The sequence below is a fragment of the Drosophila arizonae genome, chromosome X, assembly GCF_054131065.1.
Source record: "Drosophila arizonae isolate 15081-1271.41 chromosome X, UAZ_ARI_1.0, whole genome shotgun sequence".
NCBI lineage: Eukaryota > Metazoa > Arthropoda > Insecta > Diptera > Drosophilidae > Drosophila > Drosophila arizonae.
In genome coordinates, this window is record NC_142927.1 from 18,239,948 (window position 1) to 18,263,621 (window position 23,674).

At 42.0% G+C, this 23,674-nt stretch overlaps 2 protein-coding genes across 15 annotated transcripts; one reads left to right on the top strand and one right to left on the bottom strand.

Annotated features, from left to right (window-relative positions):
• Positions 1-48: 48 nt before the first annotated feature.
• Positions 49-6,528, bottom strand: Lcch3 (Ligand-gated chloride channel homolog 3). Of its 7 annotated transcripts, none has more exons than XM_089473243.1 (8): positions 6,496-6,528; positions 3,567-3,901; positions 3,307-3,478; positions 3,056-3,240; positions 2,834-2,991; positions 1,234-1,737; positions 920-1,141; positions 49-832 (listed from the first exon to the last, which is right to left on the bottom strand). In XM_089473243.1, the coding sequence occupies exons 2-8, from the start codon at positions 3,644-3,646 to the stop codon at positions 654-656; spliced, it is 1,500 nt and encodes a 499-aa protein (XP_089329369.1). In that variant the 5' UTR covers positions 3,647-3,901; positions 6,496-6,528; the 3' UTR covers positions 49-653. The 7 variants fall into 7 exon arrangements, with proteins under 7 accessions (XP_089329369.1, XP_089329368.1, XP_017870477.1 ...); XM_089473242.1 differs by lacking the exon at positions 6,496-6,528 and adding an exon at positions 5,331-6,474; XM_018014988.2 differs by lacking the exon at positions 6,496-6,528 and adding an exon at positions 5,189-5,324.
• Positions 6,529-6,611: 83 nt separating this feature from the next.
• Lrp4 (LDL receptor related protein 4) lies at positions 6,612-22,114 on the top strand. Of its 8 annotated transcripts, none has more exons than XM_089473213.1 (14): positions 6,612-6,708; positions 8,408-9,206; positions 10,699-12,269; positions 12,375-12,496; positions 12,555-12,746; positions 12,828-14,293; positions 14,481-14,696; positions 14,752-15,977; positions 16,040-16,431; positions 16,494-16,619; positions 16,681-16,798; positions 16,859-17,354; positions 17,418-17,575; positions 18,619-22,114. In XM_089473213.1, exons 2-14 carry the CDS (start codon positions 9,155-9,157, stop codon positions 18,754-18,756), a joined length of 6,273 nt encoding a protein of 2,090 aa, XP_089329339.1. In that variant the 5' UTR covers positions 6,612-6,708; positions 8,408-9,154; the 3' UTR covers positions 18,757-22,114. The 8 variants fall into 8 exon arrangements, with proteins under 8 accessions (XP_089329339.1, XP_089329334.1, XP_089329335.1 ...); XM_089473208.1 differs by having other exon boundaries at positions 6,655-6,769; XM_089473209.1 differs by having other exon boundaries at positions 6,663-6,773.
• Positions 22,115-23,674: the final 1,560 nt, after the last annotated feature.

Genomic DNA, 23,674 nt, shown 5'->3' on the forward strand with positions numbered 1-23,674 from the left:
GAAACAAACAAAATTCCCGATCCCAGCCCATAGGCAGTAAAAATGCAATTTGTGTAAAATATGTAAACCATTTAAATAACATTTCTAAGAAATATACAGTAAATGATCTCAATGATATTGTGAATATTGTGAATAATTATGAAAAGCACTTGATTGAACAAGAGTGAAATTATTCGCGTCACATCGAGCTGCTGCCTCGGATCATCGTTGATGGTCCTCAATGCTAATTATGTCGCACAGCTCGTGCTAATATATGTGGCCAAATGCATACCAATTCCTTGTACAATTTGGCTAAACTCGTACTTAATTAATCTGTACCTAAATTTTCAAATTACCGGGAACACAATTACTGTGATTTACCTAATGTGAATAGCAATACTAAACTATATATATATTTTTTTTTTATATATATGTATATACTCAAATGTGTGTGTGTGTATGTGTGTGTGTATGTGTATGTGTATATATCGCATATGTATATGTTGCGGGTTTATCATTCCATTTATATAAATTGGTCAATGTCAATATATGTATATATATATATGTATATACCATATACTAGTTCATCAGTGGGAGGGCAGCAGGTGGTGGCCGTGGAAGGGGCAATGATACTTGGCTAAGTACAAGTTACTAACACTTTTAGCCGCATCTAATTATTCTAATATGTAGAAGATCCAGTAGCCGAGATTGAAAGCACAAAAGCTAATCGGGAATATCAAGCGGGAGTACTTGTCGATAATGTTAACATCTTTGATTTTCGGTATTGTCGCCCTAATGGCCGAGGCGCTCTTCTTAATGGCGTGCATCATGCGTGGACGCGCTGAGATGCCTGCTGAGAGAGAGAGAGAGAGAGAGAGAGAGCAATTCCAAGAGAGGCTGTTAGCAGTTAACACTTGATAAAATTCTTTATCCCACTTACCTCTTTGGCCGCGATGTCTTAGCTGGCTGCGACCTGTTCCATAGTTGCGTGTTATGCGAAAACTTGGCGGAAACTTGGCCAAGTCCATGGTCTCGGTGCCGATGGAGCCGAGGGTTACATTGTAGTTACCTTTGCGCAACGAAGGTATAGGACTCATGCGTACATCCTGCAGCTCAATAATGTCTTCTGTGGTTGAACACGTTTCGGATTTCTCCAATTTACCTGCCAGACAACCAGAGACAGAGACAAAAGAAAATATTACTGAAATACTCACTGAGATATTATAGTAGATCATCGTAGGCTGATTTATGTACCTATTTTATGTCGATCACAATCCTTCAGCTTTTTAATCTTCTTCTTGGCCCGCTTGCCCCAGTACGTATAATTGACTGCGGCGTATTCGAGCAGCGCCGCAAACACGAACACAAAACACATCACCAAATAGATATCGATGGCTTTCACGTAGGAGATGCGGGGCAGCGAGCTCCGCACACCGGTGCTGATCGTCGTCATCGTCAGCACGGTGGTGATGCCGAGCGCCACCCGAGCGCTCGTCGCCTCGTGGTTAATCCAAAATGATACCCAGGATAGCATCACGATCAGTATGCTGGGCAAATACGTCTGGAACACAAAGTATCCGATGTTGCGCTGCAACTTGAAGGAGAGCGACAGCCGCTGATAGACGCCAGTGGCCAGGCGCTCCTTCCTGTCATTGGTCTCATATCCAATGATCGTAAACTGTGGCAGTTCGGCGTCCTCGACGCCGCGTACCGGCGTTGGCTTCCAGTACATGACCACATCGCTGACCGTGTAACCATCTAAGCGGAATGAAACGGGAAGAGGTGAAACAAAATGTGAAAATTATTAAACTAGTTCGATATGAAAAAGGAGGCGCATAAAGTAAAACTATATTTGATAAAACTATATTTTCAGAATATATTACCCATTTAGCTTGCACATAACTGTTAATAATTTGATTGCTTGCACTCTACTGCTGCTCACTCGCTCTCACAGTCGCTCTCGCTCTGAGCAAGAGACTTCGGTTCTTTTCGTTTTTGTTTTTCTTTGAGCGCCTTTCGTTGAACTGTTCGTGTTCGTATAGGGAGAGACACGATTGACGCTCGCACTTAGCCAATGAAGTCTCCCCATTCACATGCGGCCACACAATTCACGTACACACAACTCTCGCATACATACCAAACAACAAAAGTATTTTTGCTCCATTCAACTCAAGCAAACGGTCAAGGAGCAACCAGAGCGAAACGGGCGAGCCGATCGCGAATCTGCTCGTTAAAGAACCGATGCAATCGGTTACGCTCTGAGTGCTTTCTTTTGCCTTTGAGTGTTTTCTCACAGTTTGAGTAAAAGACACTTATGTATGTATGTATGTACATATATGCAGGCAACGAGAAACGGTCAACAAGTATTTGCGAGCTGAGCTTAAAAGAGAATGCTGCTGAGAGAATTATGAGTGAAATGTCTGTATATCTATATGTATAGCTGTATATCTGTATTTGCGAGCTATGCTTATTAACTAACTAAAAAGAAACACAATAAATTCGAAATGAGAAGGGAGCGGAACGTAAAAGAATTTAACTACAATCAAATGTGTATATTGTACAAAAGGCAAAACATTATTCGACAACTAAAGAGAAGCCAGAGTGTAATTTAACTGTCATCCAATTAGTCTATTGTTCTTATAGGAATCCGTCTGAGCGGCTATAAATCCAATTGGATACTGTTGTTCTTGATAGCAAGGACTCTCTCTCTCTCTTTCACTTGATAAAACCTAAGGCAAGCTGAGGCTGTATTCAAAAGGATTTAACTACAAACTGTTGAACTATAAATAGCTACAAATCCAATTGGATTTTATATTTCTTGATAGCTGAGGCTTCTACCTCTCAGTTAACTTACAGCTCTCGATTTCCACGGTGCAGTTCTGTGAGTCCAGTGGGTAGTAGTGCAAATCCATCATGCAGGCGAGTGTAGTGGTGAAGCGCATGCCGTAGGTAACGGCGCCATCGCCACCAAGACGCACCAGCTTATTGCGCTCGGTGACGTCATGCAGAAAGCTATGTCAAGCATACACTAAGTACTTCTATATGATTTATACATATATATATATATTTGACGGACCTGTTCTTGTCGTTGGCAAAGAATGTGTCTGGCACCCAGATCTTCTCGGCAAAGTCGCCAGATAGCGTCAGCACATCATTGACCCCATCGTCGTCGGCATCGGAATCGTAGTACGGGCCGTAGATGTTGAAAGCCAGGCGCTCGTCGCGCCAATACTGATTCAAGTACATTGTTATAGTATAATCCTGTAAAGTACATTTCAATTGAAGTATGCTCCAGCTGAGGCAGTTAGCTCGGTGTGCCCGACTTACCATATTAACTTCGGAGATCGCATCAAAACTGGCTATAGTCAAATCCATGCCCACGTGCAGTGGCTCGCCACCGAAATTGGGACGCAGCCGTATATCGTATCCTTGCAATATTTTTGAGATCGTCTGCGTAACATTCTCTAAGCGGCCAGCGAGCATTTCCTTGCGCTTACATCTGCGAAGCGACGGGCACCGGAAAGGAGAAAGAGAGGGAGGGGAAGATTGATATATGTTGGCTTACAAGGATCAGTTATTCCGCTTACCGTACTACAGTTAGCTGGGCGCTTAGCACTAACAGCAGCAATAGGCTGTAACAGACGCCCAGATGGCCAAGACTCGTCATATTGGCGGCAGTTAACTGTTTGCTGTTGCTCTCCTCTCTGCGATTCTCAACTCGTTGGCATCGTCTCAGCTGATGCTTTCACTTTCATACCGGATGGCATTGCCAATCTTTTGAATTACGTTTTCTTCACTCTCACACCTCCCTCTCTCTTCCTCTCTCTCTCTCTCTCTCTCTCTCTCGCTCGTTATCGCTTTCTGCTCTTAGTGCTGCATAGTTAGTCGCGTGTTTGATAACGTTGCACAAGTGTATTTATATCTATAGTAATTGGAGAGATATTTCGAATTGATATTATGTCATTACACAAGCCAAAACTAATGCATATAACATGTGTGTTTTCTATGTGTATAACGGGAAAGACTTTCGAAGGTTTTCCTTTCTAACTGTTGTCTCAAGTCGTTCAATGCATAGAATATTCAGCAGTTTGATAAGTGTTTGTTTATATGCGCGTCCTTCAAGCTTCAAGTTCCTGTTCAAAGACACCGACCGATGCACACACCTAAATATGCACATAAATATATCTAAATTTATATATGTATGTGTGTGTATATGTGGCTCAACTATCAATGATTTATGCTTATTCATAATAAATGCCAAGTGTAAGCACCAAATGCATTTCTCTGAACATCCATCCACTCAAATGGCACTCACATTTCTAATGGTTAACTAATGACAGACATTTCTCTGAATATATATGTATGTACATATATGCTGTAAATATGCATATATGTATGTACGTATATTATATTCACGAAAATTGAGCTGTAAGTGTGCAATGAGCACATAAATATGTTTTCCCTAATAGCGTTTTCTGAGAGCGTCTCGTGGTTTTCCTTCTTGCTCTTCCTCTTCTTGTTACTCTTGTTTTTTTTTTGTTGCTCTCTTTTTTTTTCTTTTTTTTTTTTCCTTATATAGTATTTTCAGTTCGGTAATGTGGCCCTCATCATTGTTGCTCTGTCATAGACGTATGTACGATTGTTTGTCTTTTCAGCGTTTGACCCATTTTTCTTCTGTTTTTCTTCTTTTTTTTTTTTTTTTTGTTCATTTACTGCAGTTAGTGGCGTAGAAGAAAATAGAAAATGGCAAATGTGCCGTATTCGGATGCTCTATTTTTAAAGGACACATTTATAGGCACACACACAATGTAAACTGTAATAAATATGCGTATCTATGTGTGTGTGTGTGTGTATGTGTGTGTGTATGACATTGCACACAAGCATTTTTGCCATTTGCTTTTGGTATTCTATCAAATTTGCCAGTCTATAAAATTGCTAGCATATTATCTTGACACACACACACACACACACACACACAGGCACAGGCACTGGCTTCAAATATTAATTTGCTGTAACCCACAAAACAAACAGAAAACGACAACAACAACAACAAGCATAAATAATAACGCAACACCAGCGAATTAAACACGGGCTTACGATTAACACGGACGTCCTCAAAAGAAATACGGGCAAAACAAAAAACAAAATTAGACGGAAAAAATATAGAAAAACCAAAAATTGAAAATGCAAATTACGATTTCTCATTCACTTTTTCCCGCTCGTCCTATATCTAATGTATATATGTATCTGTATCGCATCGCTGGGAGCGCGCGCGTCGTGGGCAGCAACGAATTTGGTTATGTGGAGCGGCGGCTACCGTTGCTAGCTAACGAATGATTACTGTCAGTTACCGTTACGTCTTCGGCTGCCAGTGCCACTGCTGGTGATGCTGCTGCGACGGCTGCTGCGACGGCTGCTGCTGCTTGCCGACTTGCTCTTGCTCTAATTGATGATGAAGATGATTATGGTGGGCCCACTCGGCATAGGCCCTGGGCCTGCGCATATTACATTCCGGGGCGACATTCCACTGCCAAACAGACAGCCAACCAGCCAACCAGCCAGGCAGCCAGGCAGCACACGTAACAAGCGCGCTTTCATTCAGAATCACGAGATGCCAATGCTCATTTAGGGTTGTCACCGTCACCGTTTCGCTGCTGCTGCTGCTGCTGTTGCCTGGCGCCATCTGGCGAGCTGAGCCCTACACTCACACAGAGAGGCTGGCACACACACACACACACACATATATATGTATGAGTGACAGCATTAATGTTAAGTATTTCAGGTACTTTAGCTGTACTCTAGTTTGCATCTCATTTGTATTGTTCAGCTAGGCGCATAGGCTATATGCAAATGTCAAAAAATATACATATATATATATATATATATATATACATATATATATAGACAGATATATGTAGCATATATGCATATATATTCCCAGCTCAGGTCTCTCTCTCCCTTCAATGCCAAGCTAGGCTTGCCCCTTTATCTCTAACTCTCTCTCTCTCTCTCTATATATATTTTCGACTAGACCTGGACCTCTCTGTAATGCTGGCTTAGCTAGGCCAGTGCGGTTAGCGGCCAGTTTTGGCCTGAATGGCTGACCAGGCCAATTGATTTTGGCCAGCTGTTTGGCATGGGCCAGTGAGAGTCTGGTTGTGCACTCCCCGCATGTAACTCAATGATAAAAGCTTCCAATGCTGTGGCCAGCGAAAGCTAAGCGCAAACCACGAGAACTTTTGCCCAAAAGCCAGCAACAACAACAACAGCAGCTGAACAAAAAAAAAAAAAAAAACACAAAACAAAAGCTTGCTCAGAGCGAATGCGAGACAAGGACTACAGCATCAGCAGCGTTTGCTGTTACAGTTACAGTTACATTGTTTTACGCAATCGCCTCTGTATATGTGCGTGCGAGTGCGTGTGTGTGTGTGTGTAAGTGAGCGCAAGCCGTGCCTCTGTATGGGTGAGTTACGCTCGGCCCATTCAGTAAGCCCATTGAGAAACCATTGTGCTCGCCTTGTTTATGCTCAGCCAGCGCTGGCTGCAAGCTTTCGCCTCGCACACACAGAGACAGGACACACGCGCACAGATACTTACAGGGGCGCGCACACACACTGATGCAAGTGCGTGTGTGTAAGTGTGTGTGTGTGTGTGTGTGGGACAATTGGCTCAGCTGCGAATTGGGAGCAGAATGCCGACTGATGCTGCTGCCGCTGCTGTGAATCTCTGGTTATTTCACATTTTTCGTAGTACGGAGCACGGAAGCAGACGTTCCAAGCCTTGAGCTAACGCACGTACATCACGACGCTTCGACGACGACAACAACAACAACAACAACAACAACCACAGCAACAACAACAACTGTCATAGCTACAACGACAACAACAAGTTACATGGAACTTCAGCAGGGACTTGGCCAATAGTACAAAAAGCAAAAAGCAAAAACAACAAATTAACAAATTAACGAAAAATCAAAAGCAAGCGCAAATTACAGCAAATTTGTTGTTAAATTTTATCTTCAAATTTGTGTTGTGTTGTTGTTGTTTATTTAATTTTTTCTTAAGTGTTGTGCGAATGTGAATCGATGAGGCAAGCAAAAGAATCAACAGAATTCCGAGCACATATGTACACACACACACACACACACACACACACATAAATAGACAGACATACATAGAAAGTGTCCAAGTGCAGAGTGCTGCGTGTGTGTATGTGCGCGACCATTAATCAAAAATACAATTATAAATTTTGCATAAAATTGTGTTGACTAAACGGCTTAAGCCATTAAATACATAATATGTATGTATCCCACATACATTGTGCAGTTCGTAGGTGTGTGTGAGTGCGCATGCTCCACATAATATTTTATTTAGTGCAGCAAGAGCAAAGCTCAACAAAAAATTCAAGAAGAAGAACTTAAAAAAGAAAAAACAAGGGAAACCGAAACAGGAAAAAGGCCAACAACAACAACAACAACAACAGCAGCAGAAATAACAACATTAATATAAACACCACGCAAGTGGAATACAAATATCGAGTTAAAACTTTAATTCGAAATAAATTGAAATAGAAGGAAAATGTTCTAAAAATAAAATTAGCGGTGCTTGTGCTAATGCCGCCTCCGCATTCGCTGACGACTTAGAGAGTGGGTGTTTCCCACGCCGGAGCACATACATACGCATCAAATACTCACACACACACACACACATACACATAGGCATACACATGGACACCAACACCAGCAAACACTAACAGAAATACACGCACATATATACGTATCAGGTACTCACACACACACACACACACACACACACACACACACACACACACCCACATGTATACGCAGTTATAAAGTAGCTACTGGTCGCAGCAGCAGCCGCAGCTCATGGCAATAACAGTTGAAAATATGCAAAACTAATTTGTAAAATTAACAAATAAAAAAAAATTTAAAATACAAAAATAATACATATATTAATTCAATAAAAACAAAAAAATAAATCATTAAAAAATAATATTTATACATACATATATTCGCAAACACTTCGTGTGCGCTCGCAACAGGCATTTCTGTTGTTGTTGTTGTTGTCCTGTTACTAAAAATAGAAAAACGTCGAACAGAAAAGACTGAAGCTTGACTTAAATTAGATTTACGAATATTCAAATGAATTAATTAAATACAAATAAAAATCGAAAATAAAAAATAAAAAAAAATATAAATTAATTGTAATTTCTGTAAAGCAAATGCTCAGCCCTTACACACACACACACAGACTCACATATATTTTGCTATCTGTGTATGTATGTAATTCGCTGGGCTTGCTCTACAGCAATATAACAGTTAAAGTTGAAAAGTAATTAAATGATGCAGCGTATATGCCATAATGTAGAGATAATAATGAGATAGTATGTTCCGTTTATCGATTGACAGCCTCAACATGCTCCGCTGGATCTCTCTCCCTCTCTCGCACACAACTACACATAAATAACTAATAGAAAAACAACATGAGAATAACAAAGAAATAAATAACAAATATTCAAAAAAAAATAAGAAATAAAATAAAATAAAAGCGCTTATGAAATCAAATGAAGACTGATATGTATGAAATGTGTAACAAGTGATATTCCAACTTGAGCCGAATCGTGGATTAGTGCAGACAAATGTTTTATGCAAATCGCGTTTGCCTCAAAACGCCCAACAATAGCAATAACAACAACAGCAACCTCAGCAACAACAACCACAAGAACCACAACAACAACAACAACGACAACAGCAGCAGCAAGTTGGCGTGCCAGGGTAAACCGATGTACATATGTATGTATGGCAGAGTACATATGTATGTACATACGGTCCTGTGAATGTGACACCTACGCAACGCGAAGCGCATTAAAGTGCGAACACAGCAGCAGCCGCAGCAGCAGCAGCAGCAGCCGCCAACACAGCAGCCCAACTCCAATCAGTAGCGCGTCACACGCACGCGCCAAAAACCGCTAAAACAAAAAGAGACAACAACAGCAGCGGCAGCAGCAAGAGCAGCAGCGGCAGCCACAGAAGCAGCGCCAGCAGCAGCAGCCGCAGCAGCAGCGCCGTGCGTGCGCTCCATTGTGTGCGTGTGCCTCTGCCTGCGCCTGTGTCTGTGCCTGTGTGTGTGCCTGTGTGTGTGTGCGTGCGGTGGCAATGTATTTGCTAGCCTTGCCGTTTTGCCCTTTGGTGTGCCTGCTATGCTTGTGTAAGTATATTATCTCTGTCACGTACATCCTCAACATACAAACAGACGTACACACACACACACACACACACACACACATAGTTAAATATACACCCACACAGGCAGCATGCTTTTGCGTACTTATCAATGAAAATTGGTATTAGCATTAGCATTAGAGCATTCTCCAGAGATTAAGTGCAAATTTCAAGCGATTAGCCAACTAGGGGCCGCACTAGCATTAATCAACTGTCTATTTTTAAATGTCACACACATATCTATATCTATATTTAGGTATATTCCATACTCATCAAACTCTTCTTACGTGCATTCTAATTGAATATTTAAAGTGTTTACTTTGCATTTGTTTCTTTTCCATTATCTTTTCAATTTGCTTTGGCGCACTTCATTTTGGGTATCTACATAATTAGTATACGCATATGTATATGCTTGTATGTGTGTGTGTGTGTGTGTGTGTGTGTGTGTGTGTGTGTGTGTATGGTGTGGTGTTTGCTACACCTATGTGTGTATACCACCTGTTAGTTTATTAGCCCACGCACATCTGCAGCCATTAGCACATACATATGTATATGTATGTGTGTGTGTGTGTGTGTGTGTGTTTGTTTATGCATGTGTGAATAGTACGTCTATTGCATGGATGTGTGTGTTTTTCTCTTTAATTTTTGCAATCAAAATAGTTTTCTTAATTAATGCAAAAATTAATATTAGTTTGTAAAACTTTTTGAAAAAGTTACAAAAGTAAAAAAAAAGTTCATTGAATGTTTTCAAGAAAAGCAATTTAGTTTTCAATTAAAATGCAATATTAAATATTCATTGGAAACGTTTACGTTTAAAATTTTTCACCTCTGCATTTTTTTCGACTTTTTTGAAAAATTTGTAAAATGTATAAAAACGTTAAATATTTTGTGATAATTGTTACTTGCTCCAATAAGTCTTTGCTTTCTGCTTATATGAAAAAAAAAAAAATTAGTAGCTCGATACGCTGATAAATGTATCGAGAAGAATTTCTTAAACTTTGCATTTGCAAAAAATAAAACTAACTTGATTTATTTAAAGTAAAAATTTATGTAACTCAAGTTAAAAAATTTAAAATTCAAATCAAATGAAAAGAAAAGGAGGAGAAGCGTAAAAGCTGCTAAAACAGAGTGAGAATGGAAAAAAAAAGAAATTAATTGAATTCGAAATTCAACAATTCTATGTAGTAGATTTTTGCCAGCCTAATGATCTATGCCCTGTTATATTTATTTTCTTATAAATCACAAATAGTACAGGCACGACAGATAGGGGATCTCAACTTACTACGTTGCCGCAGCTATCCAGAAAGGAAGTGCTGTATTTAGTGAAGTGTAGTGTAGTATAACAAAGTGTAGCACACTTTTCAGTATACGTCATATGCATACATTATTATAGTACATTCATTATATAGTTTAGAGCTAGCAAATATTTTATTACAATTACATCGTCATGCTTACTCATGATACAACTTTTCTTCCAGGTCTGGGAATCGGCAACTTAACTCATGGACTTGGTGAACAGTATGATCGTGGAATAAACAATCGAGGTGGTGGTGGCGGTGCCGAAAATACGCAAGAGCGTCCGCAGCACTGGTATCAGCCGGCGCACCCACGCTCGGCCAATGCCAACGGACATGGTGTGCACGAGGATGACTTGGCCGACGATCTGTTGCATAAGGAGGACGATCATGATTATCTAACTGCATCCGACTATCCGCCACATCAGGAGCATGATCATGAGGGTGAGCACGATCATGAGCACGAACACGATCAAGATCACGATCGCGATCACGACCACGATCCCGACCATGATCACGAGCTGGATCATGATCATGACCATGACCATATTGATGATAATCTAGAGGACAATGGAGATGGCAGTAAGATGTACGGTCATGTTTATATTAAGGAGCCAATGATACCTCACAAGCCGAGCGTTACGTCCGGCACTGGCACTACCAGCTCGGGTGATACTCCGAAATTCCGTAATGTGGGCGCACAGGGTGGGCGTGGCGACATGTATGTGGTGCGCGAATCGGACAGACAGACGAGCACTCGAGGTCGCGACGGATTCGTGGCCGGGGCCAGCAACAAGCAGAAGGGATTCCGGCCATTCGCCAACCGGGTTGTGGTCCACGATGATCCGCGGCAGCTGGGCCAGCCCGGCGATGGCTACAGCGCACCGCCGTCCACTGGCTGCCACAACACCTGCGAGGAGTCGCAGTGGCAGTGCAGCAATTGCCAGTGCATCGAGTCGCACGGCCGCTGCAATCGCGAGGTGCAGTGCACGGATGCCAGCGACGAGTACGACTGCGACAACATGGACGACATGATGTCCAAGCTGCAGAAGGAGTGCGAGCAGAGCGGCCTCCATGTGATGTGCCCCAAGACCTATCGCTGCATCAACAAGGACTGGCTGTGCGATGGCGACGACGACTGCGGCGACTACTCCGATGAGACGCACTGCGGCGCCCGCACCAACTGCACCGAGGATCAGTTTGAGTGCCAGAACGGCTTCTGCATTCCGCGGCAGTGGGTCTGCGATGGCGAAAACGATTGCAAGGATTACTCGGACGAGGCGCACTGCAATCGCAGTAGCTGCACCGACGAGCACTTCACCTGCAACGATGGCTACTGCATCTCGTTGGCCTTTCGCTGTGATGGCGAACGCGATTGTGATGACAACTCCGATGAGCTGAAGTGCCCGGCCGTCATCAACAGCTGTCCGGAGGGCGAGTTCAAGTGCCGCAGCGGACTGGGCGGTGCCGGCGGGCCCAGCGGACAGTGCATACTCAATCGCTTTCGCTGTGACGGCGACAACGACTGCGGCGACTGGAGCGACGAGGAGAACTGCCAGCAGAAGCCGTCCCAGTGCACCTCCGGCGAATACAAGTGCGCCGATGGCACCTGCATACCCAAGCGCTGGAAGTGCGACAAGGAGCAGGACTGCGATGGCGGCGAGGACGAGAACGACTGCGGCAACATGAGCCCGGAGCATCCCCTGACCTGCGGCCCCGACGAATTCACCTGCCACAACGGACGCTGCATTTTGGTAAGCGCTCCATTGAAAGCTCCTTTGGGGGTAATCAGTGACATCGTAGGGAAAGGTCCTTCCCATCGTCCGCATACCTCAATTGTAACTTCAATTCCCTTTCAGCGCACTTGGCTCTGCGATGGCTATCCGGATTGTTCATCGGCGGAAGATGAGGTCGACTGTCACCTGCTGTGCGACGCCGGCCAGTTCCTTTGTCCAGCCAAGAAGAACATCACCAATCTGAAGTGAGTGCCAGGTGAACCGCTAGCCTAGACATGCGTTAACTTTGTAAATCTTCTGCAGAATCTGCGTGCACCAGAAGCACGTCTGTGACGGTCAGAACGACTGTCCCCTGGGCGAGGACGAGGTGAACTGTCCCGTGGAGCAGAAGTGCCCCGAGCCCCAGCAGTGTGAGCAGCTGTGCATCAAGACGGCGCGAGGACGCGATGAATGCGCCTGCCGGTTGGGCTACCTGATGCACGCCAACAAGCGCAAGTAGGTTCCTCGCACCGACTCCTTTCGTATTTCAAGTGTAATCCGGCCGTATTCTATCTGTTTGTATTCTCCCGCGTACAGCTGCACGGACATAGACGAGTGCCAATATCTGACGAGTCCCGTCTGCTCGCAGAAGTGCCACAATACGCTGGGCTCGTTCGTCTGCTCCTGCGAGATGGGGTACATATTACGGCCGGATCTGCGCACCTGCAAGGCGCTGGGCGGGGCGATGACGCTGCTCGTGGCGAACCGCTGGGACATTCGGCGCGTAACGCTAAGCAATAATCGTTATATGGCAATAGTGAAGGGACTGCACAATGCAATCGCCTTGGACTTTCATTACCGGAAGGGTCTGTTGTTCTGGTCGGATGTCTCCACCGATGTGATCAAAATGGTTAACATCAATGGCACCCAAGTGCGCAGCATTATCAAATGGGGCTTGGAGTCGCCCGGCGGCATTGCCGTCGACTGGGTGCATGATCTATTGTTTTGGACGGATTCGGGCACGCGACGTGTCGAGGTATCGAACTTTCAGGGCAACTTACGTACGGTGATTGCCTCGAGTGATCTGGATAAGCCGCGCGCCATTGTCATCCATCCGGGCGAAGCTCTGGCTTTCTGGAGTGACTGGGGACCAAATCCGAAGATCGAACGCGCCCACATGGATGGCTCGCAGCGACAGGTGATTATATCGAAGGGCGTCACCTGGCCGAATGGCCTGGCCATTGATTATCCAAATAGCAAGATCTATTGGGCCGATGCTAAGCAGCATGCCATTGAGTGCTCCAATTTGGATGGCAGCGAACGCATCAAAGTGCTCAGCACCCATCTACCTCATCCATTTGCGCTGACCATATTCGAGGACACGATGTACTGGACCGACTGGAATACAAAGACTGTCTCAGCTGCCAATAAGATAACCGGAAAGGGTTTTCGTTCGGTGCACGAGAATTTTCATTTTCCCATGGACATTCACGCCTATCATCCGGCACGCCAGCCGGACTATCAGGATCGCTGCCAAAAGGACAGGCGTGGAATGCGCGGCGGCTGCTCCCATTTGTGCCTGCCCAATAAGACCTCGCGCCGCTGCGGCTGTCCCATTGGACTGTCACTGAAGGACGATGGCAAGACCTGCAAGAGTGCCCCAGATAAGCTCGTCCTAGTGGCACGCCGCAAGGATATTCGCCTACGCCAGCTAAATACGAAACCCTCTGGACCGAACGATGTCGACATGATTGTGCCCCTGGACAATTTGAAGCATGCCGTTGCTCTCGATTGGTGCAGCGAGACCGATTTCATTTATTGGACCGATGTGGAGCGCAGCTCCATCAACAAGGCTCATCTCAATGGCAGCTATCAGCAACGCGTGGTCCACTCTAATTTAGTTTCGCCCGTTGGCCTGGCTCTCGATTGGATCACGGACAAATTGTACTGGACAGATCCCTCTACCAATCGCATCGAAGTGGCAACCACAAATGGCAAAATGCGCACGCTCCTTGTCTGGGAGAAGTTGGATAAGCCGCGCGACATTGTCGTAAATCCAATAGGTAAGTCCAATACCAAAAGTATAGCAAAAATATCAATGAGTACAAAATATAAGCGTGGGCCTTACGCCCTCTAAAGGCAGGGGAACCTTCTAACCCATTTCTTTTTATGACATACAGCTGTAGAGCTTAGGGTTATTAAGGCAGGTCCTTTTGAGTATTATTAAATGCTTTTCCTTGAAATCCATAGAGGGCCTTATGTTCTGGTCAGATTGGGGTGAGGAGGCAATGATCGAGCGAGCGAACATGGACGGCGCCAGTCGCGTTATCATAGCATCTAAGAAACTCATCTGGCCCAATGGACTTGCTATCGACTATGATGAGCATAAGCTTTACTTTGTGGACGGCGGAACGAAGACGCTGGAGAACATGAACTTCGATGGCAGCAATCGCAAGGTCATAATCAGTAAGTACTAGATGAATTCCAAGTGATAAGTCGATGCTAATGGCTCGTCGAACAGATGGACTGGGCCATCCGTTCGGCCTAGATGTGAGCGGCGGTCGTGTGTACTGGACGGACTGGGATACCAAGTCGGCGATGAGTGCCGATAAGTTCACGGGCAAGAGCGTCAGCACGGTGATCGCCAATACCAGTGACCTAATGGACATCCGGGTCTTTCATCGTACCCGCAGGCGTGTCTATAATGCGTGCGACAAACAGAACGGCGGCTGCTCCCACCTCTGTCTCCTGAATCCAACTAGCTTCACGTGCGCCTGCGCCGTTGGGGTGCAGCTGAAGGAGGATCGTCGCACTTGCTCCGAGGGTCCAACGAAATACATTCTGTTCGCCCATCGTATCGACATCCGTCAGATCTCCTTAGACTTTGATCATCTGATCGACGTGGTGCTTCCCCTGCCGCCAATCTCGAATGCCGTTGCCCTCGATGTGGACCAGAAGACGGGCTACATTTTCTGGTCGGACACCATCGAGAACGTGATCATGAGCTCCAGCGCGGACGGGCTGCATGTACACAAAGTGATCGGCGAGAGTTTGGAGAATCCAGATGGACTGGTTGTCGACTCCATCGGCCGCATGATCTACTGGGCCGATGCAGGTCGTCACACAATCGAAGTGGCTACGCTTGACGGCAATAATCGACATGTGATTGCCTACAAGGATCTGGAGTCGCCGCGCGGCCTGGCCCTCGACTACGAGGCGGGTCTGCTGTTCTGGACCGACTGGGGTCACTACCGTAAGATCGAACGCTCACACCTGGACGGCAACGAGCGCTCCCGCATTGTGACAGCCAATCTCGGCTGGCCGAACGGACTCTCGCTGGACCTGAAGAGCAAGCGCATCTATTGGGTGGACGCTCTGCGAAAGACCATCGATTCATGCGACTACACGGGCAATCAGCGCAAGCTGATCATGTCGGCTCTACATCATCCCTATGCCCTGGCGCTCAGTGATGATCACATCTACTGGACGGACTGGAAGTCGAAGGCGCTGCACATGGCGGATCGCCGCCAGACCAGCAACAAGCGCGATGTCATGACCAACATTGATGGCCTGATGGACATTAAAGTGATCATCAAGCAGCCGCAACTGGCGGAAAATGTCTGCGGACGCAACAATGGCGGCTGCTCCCATCTGTGCCTGCGCAATCCGGCGGGCTATTCGTGCCAGTGCCCCACCGGACTCAAGCTGCGGGAGAATAGCACCACAGAATGCCAAAATCTACCAGACGTAAGTCCAATCAACTCTCCTTATCCACACTCCACTCCATTTGTTTCACCTTCTTCATTTAGGATTATCTGCTGATCGCACTGCGCTCGGGCATTGGCATGATCTCGCTGAACAGCGGCGACTACATGGACGTGGTGCTGCCCATCAATGGGGTCCATGGCGCCGTGGTGCTGGACTACCACTATCGCAGCAATTGGCTCTTCTTTGCGGACGTCAATATGGACGTCATACGCCGGGTCAATCTATTGAACCTCACAGAGAGCAAGGTGGTGGTCAGCACGGATCTGTTGACGCCCAATGGGATCGCGGTTGACTGGATTGCCGACAATCTCTATTGGTCGGACACGGACCGGAAACTGATTGAGGTGTCGCGCCTCGATGGCAGCAGCCGCAAGAAGCTCATCTCGGAAGATCTGGGCGATCCACGTTCTCTTATCGTTCATCCCTCCAAGGCGTAAGTGACTCAATTCCCTAAGATAATGGGATAATTAGTTTGATTGATTTTTGTCGCTGCAGCTTTCTGTTCTGGTCGGACTGGAACTCCCCATCGAAGATCGAACGCAGTCTCTTGGACGGCTCCAATCGCACGGCCATTGTAACGTCGGGCATTGGTTTTCCGACGGGTCTAACCATTGACTTTAGGTAGGGATTAGATAAAGGATTGATTTGTGACTTGATTGAAACTTGATGAATTCCTCTGCAGCAACCGACGTCTGCTTTGGGCCGATGCGCTCGAGGATAATATCGGCCAGGTTGATTTCAATGGCAAACGCCGCCAGACGATTGTGCCCTACGCACCGCATCCATTCGGCCTGACAATGGTAGGTTGAAGCGGTAAATCTGCTTAGCCCAGTTAATGTTCACTTGACTCCACTCTGCAGTTCGAGAACAACATATACTGGACCGATTGGTACAACAAGTCCGTGTACCGATCACAGCGTGAGCCTCGCCTCGGCTACAACTATCCGTTCGAGGTGCGCGACGCTCTCAGTGGAGCGCTCGATATACGCGCCGTCTCGCTGCAGCGACAGGCGAAGACCTGGAACCAGTGCGCCCAGGATAATGGCGGCTGTTCGCATCTGTGCTTCTACCGGGTCGTTGACTATGTGTGCGCCTGTCCCGATCGCCCGGAGAGCGACGGCCGCGTTTGCTCGACCACGCCCAAGGAGCTCGTGCCGCCCCGCCTCGAGAGCGAACAACCGCCGGACTACTCGGACGAGCTGACCGATGACAGCGGCTCGACGGACAGCCAGAATAATCACAGCGATCTTGACGATGATCTCAAGGCCAAGGAAAACAGCCAGCGCGAGTTCTTTGTGATCATCGCCCTGGGCGTGGTCATTGTCATGGTTATCATTATAATGCTAGTGATATTTAGTAAGTCCGCATGAATGCCAAAGAGTTTCCTTCCTGCAGTTTACACTATTTACTTGCTTACAGTGCTCGCTTTCAATACGAATCGCAAAAAGGCGAAGCGCAATTCCCGCGGCTCTAGCCGCTCTGTACTGACATTCTCCAATCCCAACTACAACGTGGATGGCACCCCTATGGAGCCAAAGACGAATATCTGGAGACGATTCAAATATGATAAATCGCATGTGAGCTCTTTATGAATATCAATATGAATGTGAATATTAATGTGAATATGTACGCTAGAGGCTATAAAAACTCTGTATGTTAGGCTGGAATTAACAGCCAAGGCAATGCAGGCTTGTGCGTTTCCTTCTCTCTCTCTCGCTCTCTCTCTCTCTCTCTCACTCTTCTTCTAGAATTCATAATATTTAGTCTCATGTCCTAGATAATATCAGCTTTTGCTAAACTGAAATTTCATTTGATATTTTCAACATGTCCTGGAGTATAGAAAATATACAGGGCCGGATTAGTAGTTATTAGGTGGAATTGGTAGAATAGGTAGTTGCCTAGAAAAATGAAATCGAAGAAAGAAGGAAACGGACTTGAAAAAACGGGGGACCCGAATCGACGCTAGTCTAGGACAACAGTATAGGCTTAATTGTTTCCTATATCTAGAGGATATATGGCTATATAAGACCTATACGGTTATCCGTTTATAGCGATGCTCAAGGGACTGTCGCTATAACCGAAAGACGCTATAACCGTATAAGTTTGCTCATAAAGGTTTACCTAGGGACCCGAACCTTCGTCGCAATAGTCGTACAGGCGTTGTAAGTGGAGTCGTTCTAACCGGGTTCTAGATAATTGAGCCAAGTACAATGACGTTACAGGCTTTATAAGCTTCAATTCTATTTATATTTTGTGTGCGATAATACTGCTAATTTCTCTTGATAAAACGCATATATGACTTGTTTTCGAGACTATTTTTATAGATCTTAAAAGCTGACTTACATGTCAAAACATGTCCGCTTCATTTTTTGAATACCAATATCCAGTAAAACTAATCATTGAGCTAGGCTATTGTAAGAATTAACAAAAAATTATTTATAGTTTAAAGAGGACCTAAAGCTCTTTAAAACTATTGTAATGAATATTAAGTTATAGTGAAAAAAATGATGGGCTAGCAAGCGCGATTTTCCAGAAATTCCCTCAGCGTATGCATAAGTTCTATTAAATTTATATATGTACTCAAATATTATATTATCTCCATGTGTATATTTGTGACCAGGAACGCGCCGGGGTGTACGAGGAGCGTAGTCTAACCACGGAAACTGCCTCGTCCAGCCTGTTTGTGCCAACGCCATCGCCGATGGCGTCGCCGTCAACAAAGACTATGCAACTGACAACGCTATCGACTATCACATAAATTGAAAAAAAAAAAAAACAAAAATAATAATAATGAAAAAAAAAAAAAAAGAATACAAAACAACACAAAAACAAAGCATGAAACGTTACATAACTCAGTGAAACATTAAGATGCATTCCATATAAAAAGAAAACAAAAGACAAACATAAGAAAGCATACTACATAATTATTAATACCATTTTGTTACTATGAGAATGAGATAATGATAAATAAGCTGATAATGATAATGATTATGGTAATGATAATGATAATGCTAATGCTAATGATAATGATGATGATGATGACGATGTTGTATGTATAGGGCAAGAGAAGCTGATGCGCTCAGACTCTTTAGTTATATATTCGGGTTAGGTGTTATGCTTTGGTAAAGGCATATGTATAAGTATATATATATGTACATGTGCATATATATGTATATGTATATATATGTATATATGTGTATATATATATATATAAATTATCTGCCGAACTGGCTGTGTAATTTAATTGATGAATAGTAAAGACTCAGGCCTGTTACAGACGTCGATTTTGATAACATTTCATTTGTATTTGAACAGTCAGCTATTTATGCCGTGATTCTACTTGCCTAAAATAAATGAAAACAAAAACAAAACGAAGCGAAAAATGAGAAAACCAAGATAGAAGATATGTATGCATGTAGTGGGTATGTATGTATGTATGTATGTATGGGTAGTCAAGTCCTTTCAGTACCAGTACACTATGTGTTAGTACATCTTATATATATGTATGTATTTATATGTATTATTATATGTGTGCGTGTATATATATGTTTTCAACTTATACTACATATGCACTTAACTGTACCTAAGTATACATTTATCTTGACTTTGGCTTACTTTTTTTTCGAGTGTAAATAAAAATTCAGCGGACGAAAGGTTTTTATTTATAATTTCTGACGATTTTTTGTCTCGTTTTTGTTTTTGTGTACAAAAATGGTCAGACAAAGCAGGAGATACTTGAAACGAGACGAGAGAAAGAGATAGAAAGCAATTATTGTGTGTATAAAACAGAGAACAAAGATGCAAATGTGTAAAATGCGCTTAAATTATAGAAATGTATATTCTTCATTAAATTTCAATATTATTATTATTATTCTTTTTTTTTTTTAATACATTATTTTGTAAGAAATATATAAATATTAAAAACAATTTGCGCGCTGTATATATTGTTTTTATTTCCTTTGAGTTTTCATGCTGCTATTTCACTCTAACCCATGCAACTCTGAATATTCGCTAGAATCAAAAAATTAAAAAAAAAAAAAAATCCAAAACTGAAAACTGAAATGTAGTAAACCCATTTAAAAAAAGGTTAACTCACTGTGAACTTCCAAAGATTCACAATGTATTTTGTTTCTCTTTGTTGTATTGTTGTATTTTTCAACACTGGTTAAACTGAAGACATGAGAGCTGGGCGAAATCTGTATAAAATATACAAAATAAGATATAATAAAAAATTAAAAAAAAAAGCAAAACTTGCAACACAGTTGCAAAGAATTGTAAATGTTAGTTATACTCGAGCAAGTATTATCACGTTATAAATGTGGCTACAATCGTTAAAAATCGTCTGGGCATAAAATAAAATATAACATATATAACTGTAATATAATTCACAATTGGTTATGTTTTAATCAACAATAAAAAAAAAAAAAAAAAAAAAAAAAAAACTAAAAAAACAAATTATATTGTAGATACAGACATATATAGTATCTACTTTGAACTATGCTTTCCGTTTAAGGGCCTATCATTCGCCATTCCACTAAGTTGACATTCAATTCGATAATATCGTGTATATTTATTCTTGATTCCACTCGCCTTCACATATAGCTCGTAAATACATTTATTTCCGATGCGTTTGGTTAATCTCATGTGAATGTGGGCCAACCAATTCAGCGTGCAATATCATCTATAGAACTCATCCACAACTACGCCACACAACTGGACAACAGAGAGAGAACTAGTACAAACGTGTGTACATATACTTATGACAGTCAGTGTTGCCAATACAAATGTAATATTTTTAACAAGAGAGAGATTGCCTTTTTGAAACAACAAGCAAAATCAAAATAAACAAAAAACGAAAACAAAAGAAGGGAGAAAAAAAAACAAAAACAAAAAAAAAAAAAAAAAAAAACAAAAACAAAAAAAAAAGACGAAGCAAATTAACAACTGATTTTAAAGAGAAACAAACTTTCGAATGTTTATAGATATATTTTACTGTTAACATTTATGTTAATTCTGCTGGCACTAAAAACAAACAAAATATTTTCGTATTCTAAATACAGAAATAAATATAACAATATGGCGACACTGATACAATGAGCAAACGAAATGAAAACTATAAAAACAAGAGCAAAAAAAAAAAATAATAATAATAATAAAAAAAAACTTAATTACAAAAAAAAAAAAGAAAAAGAGAAAACAAATTACTAAACCCAAACAGCAAAATAAATGAACTATAGAAACTGGTTTTAATCTTCCGTATCTCAAGCAGATGGAATTTTTCAACACTGGCAGTCGCTATTTTATCAAAATCAGCGAATGTGGAATTGATTGGCGTTTCGAAAATCAAAAGTACACACAAAAGAAAACAAAAACAAAAAAAAAAGAAAAAAAAACTAACTAAATATATATATTAATATATATATTTAATGAAGATACAAATTATTAAATAAATAAAAACAAATTAAAGGAATACGAAAAAAAAACAAAAACCAAAATAAAACCAAAAATTAATAAATTTTTCGATTTGCACAGCTTTGATTGTTAGTCTTAGTAATTAAATTGTTTAAATCTTACGTATGCGTAAATGAAAAACAAAACCAAAAACAAAGAAAACAAAATGAAAATTTATAAAGTTTATGTTTGTGTTGATGGTAAAATAAAATTGTAAAAAAAAACAAAACAAAACAAAACAAAAACCCGTTGCGTTGAGGCTGCACTGAAAATTCAAAACCAAAAATTTCAAACAAAATATGTATGTTTGTATGTATTATGAAAAACTGAAGAAAATTGTCATCGCAACGAGATCTGTCAAATGTGTTTTCCGTTTGTATATATATGTATGCATACATATGTATATTTATCTATATACATATATATTTTATTGAAGAAAAAACAAAACAAAAAAAAAAAAACAAAAAAATGAGATGAAAAAACATGCGAAATTCCAAAAATTTAGAAACAAGAACATATGATGTATGTAAATCGACGAATGTGTCAATTTGTAAAATAATTTAACCAAAACTTATCGCACATTTGGGACAGGTCGAGTGCTCAATAAAAAAAATAAAGCATAAAACGAAGTTGATATTATTAAATATATCTATTTATTACAAAAACTGGGCTTTCTCTAATTCTATTTGAATACTTCTCTACCCTTGAGCAAGTAAATGCATTGCTGTCGGGCATTACCGACTGCAGCACACTTATTCACGGCCTAAGCGCTGCCATATCCATGTTCCGACTTGGCAAGCCTTCAATGGGCGTCGATATATCCCTCATATTTATATACATACAAAATTGCAGCTCTCAAGCACCTCAACTACCACGGCTTCTGAGATACCGGAAAAAGCATTTTCCTATTTGATATGCTCCTAGTGGGCAAATTGGGAAAATTTTCAAATTTTATATTTCTAGGGAGCCAATTTCAAGTCGCTAGCTTTAATAGCGGCTAAATGATTTGCTTTCGCGTGGACAGATGAAGAGAGGCGAAAAGACGCACGGACATTCTACAAAACCAATATACCTGTTTCACTTTCCTGGGTGAGTATAAAAAGGTTGAAAACCTGAATATTAAATTAAATATATGATATTTTTCAAATATATGAAGTATATATATAATATTTTAAATATTTCATAAATTCCATTATGCATTCTATATACAATATTTGAAACATTATTAATATTATTATAAATATTATTATTATTTTACTACTGGCTTTGAACCTAAATAACTGCTGAGTTTGAATATCGGTTCTTAGGAAGCTTTTCAAGCTTAGGCTTTTAATAGAAGTACAGTAGAATCCGGTTATAACGACACTCAAGGGACCATCGTTATACGCGGCAGGCGCTATAACCGTATAAGTTTGCTCATAAGAGTTAGTCTGGGGACCAGAATTTTCGTCGCAATAACCGTACAGACGTTATAAGCGATGTCTTTATAACTGGATTCTACTGTATATTGAAAACACCTTAGAATTTAAAATTTAAATTTTGCTTAAGATTTTCCAGTAGGTTTCATTTGTTTTTATTATTTGCTTTGTTTTATTTGCTTTTCTTTTAAGGACCTGCGCAATGCCTACGCTTGTGCTCTTTAAGTTTTGCGTGGGCGTATGACGTTACGTCTATGGAATTTTCCATATCAAAGCGAAAAGTACGAGCAATCATGCAAGTTGAATACATTAAGAAAAATAAGCTCAAAATTCTACTCAATTGAGATTCATGAAACGTTTTTGAAGCTACGATATTACTTTTTCGATTTCAATTTCGATGTCGATAACTATTCGATAACTGGTTTGACTATCGCCATTCGATAAAATCTTTGCTGATGCTGTGCGCAAACAATTCAAATTCGAACAGCAAATTCTTGTAGGTCCAACTAAACTATTTGGGAACTATCTATATACATGCAGGAGGGAGTTGATAATCAAATACATGTTAGTATTTAAATATTATATAAAATATGCATAACTCAATCAAAACATCAGTGTATCAAAACTTAGAATCTGGCCATGGAAATGGACTGTTTAAAATGCAAAAATGAGCTGTGCGTGGGCGGACTGGCTGGCTGGCTGGGTGTCATGGACAGTTCCTGCTGGGTCCTTCGGCGAATTCCTACATTCCCACGCAGACGTGCTGAGAGCCGTGCGCTCTCCCAGCTGAAAACGAAATGAAGAAAA

What these genes read in the sequence shown, in the direction of transcription:
- Lrp4 (XM_089473213.1), top strand. Translation starts at nt 9,155, where the DNA reads ATGTATTTGCTAGCCTTGCCGTTTTGCCCTTTGGTGTGCCTGCTATGC. An exon ending in CATTGTCGTAAATCCAATAG is followed by an intron (nt 14,294 to 14,480) that starts GTAAGTCCAATA and finishes TGAAATCCATAG; the next exon opens with AGGGCCTTATGTTCTGGTCA. An exon ending in GGTCTAACCATTGACTTTAG is followed by an intron (nt 16,620 to 16,680) that starts GTAGGGATTAGA and finishes ATTCCTCTGCAG; the next exon opens with CAACCGACGTCTGCTTTGGG.
- Lcch3 (XM_089473243.1), bottom strand. Translation starts at nt 3,646, where the DNA reads ATGACGAGTCTTGGCCATCTGGGCGTCTGTTACAGCCTATTGCTGCTG. An exon ending in CGATCTCCGAAGTTAATATG is followed by an intron (nt 3,241 to 3,306) that starts GTAAGTCGGGCA and finishes TGTACTTTACAG; the next exon opens with GATTATACTATAACAATGTA. An exon ending in AAGACATCGCGGCCAAAGAG is followed by an intron (nt 833 to 919) that starts GTAAGTGGGATA and finishes TCTCTCTCTCAG; the next exon opens with CAGGCATCTCAGCGCGTCCA.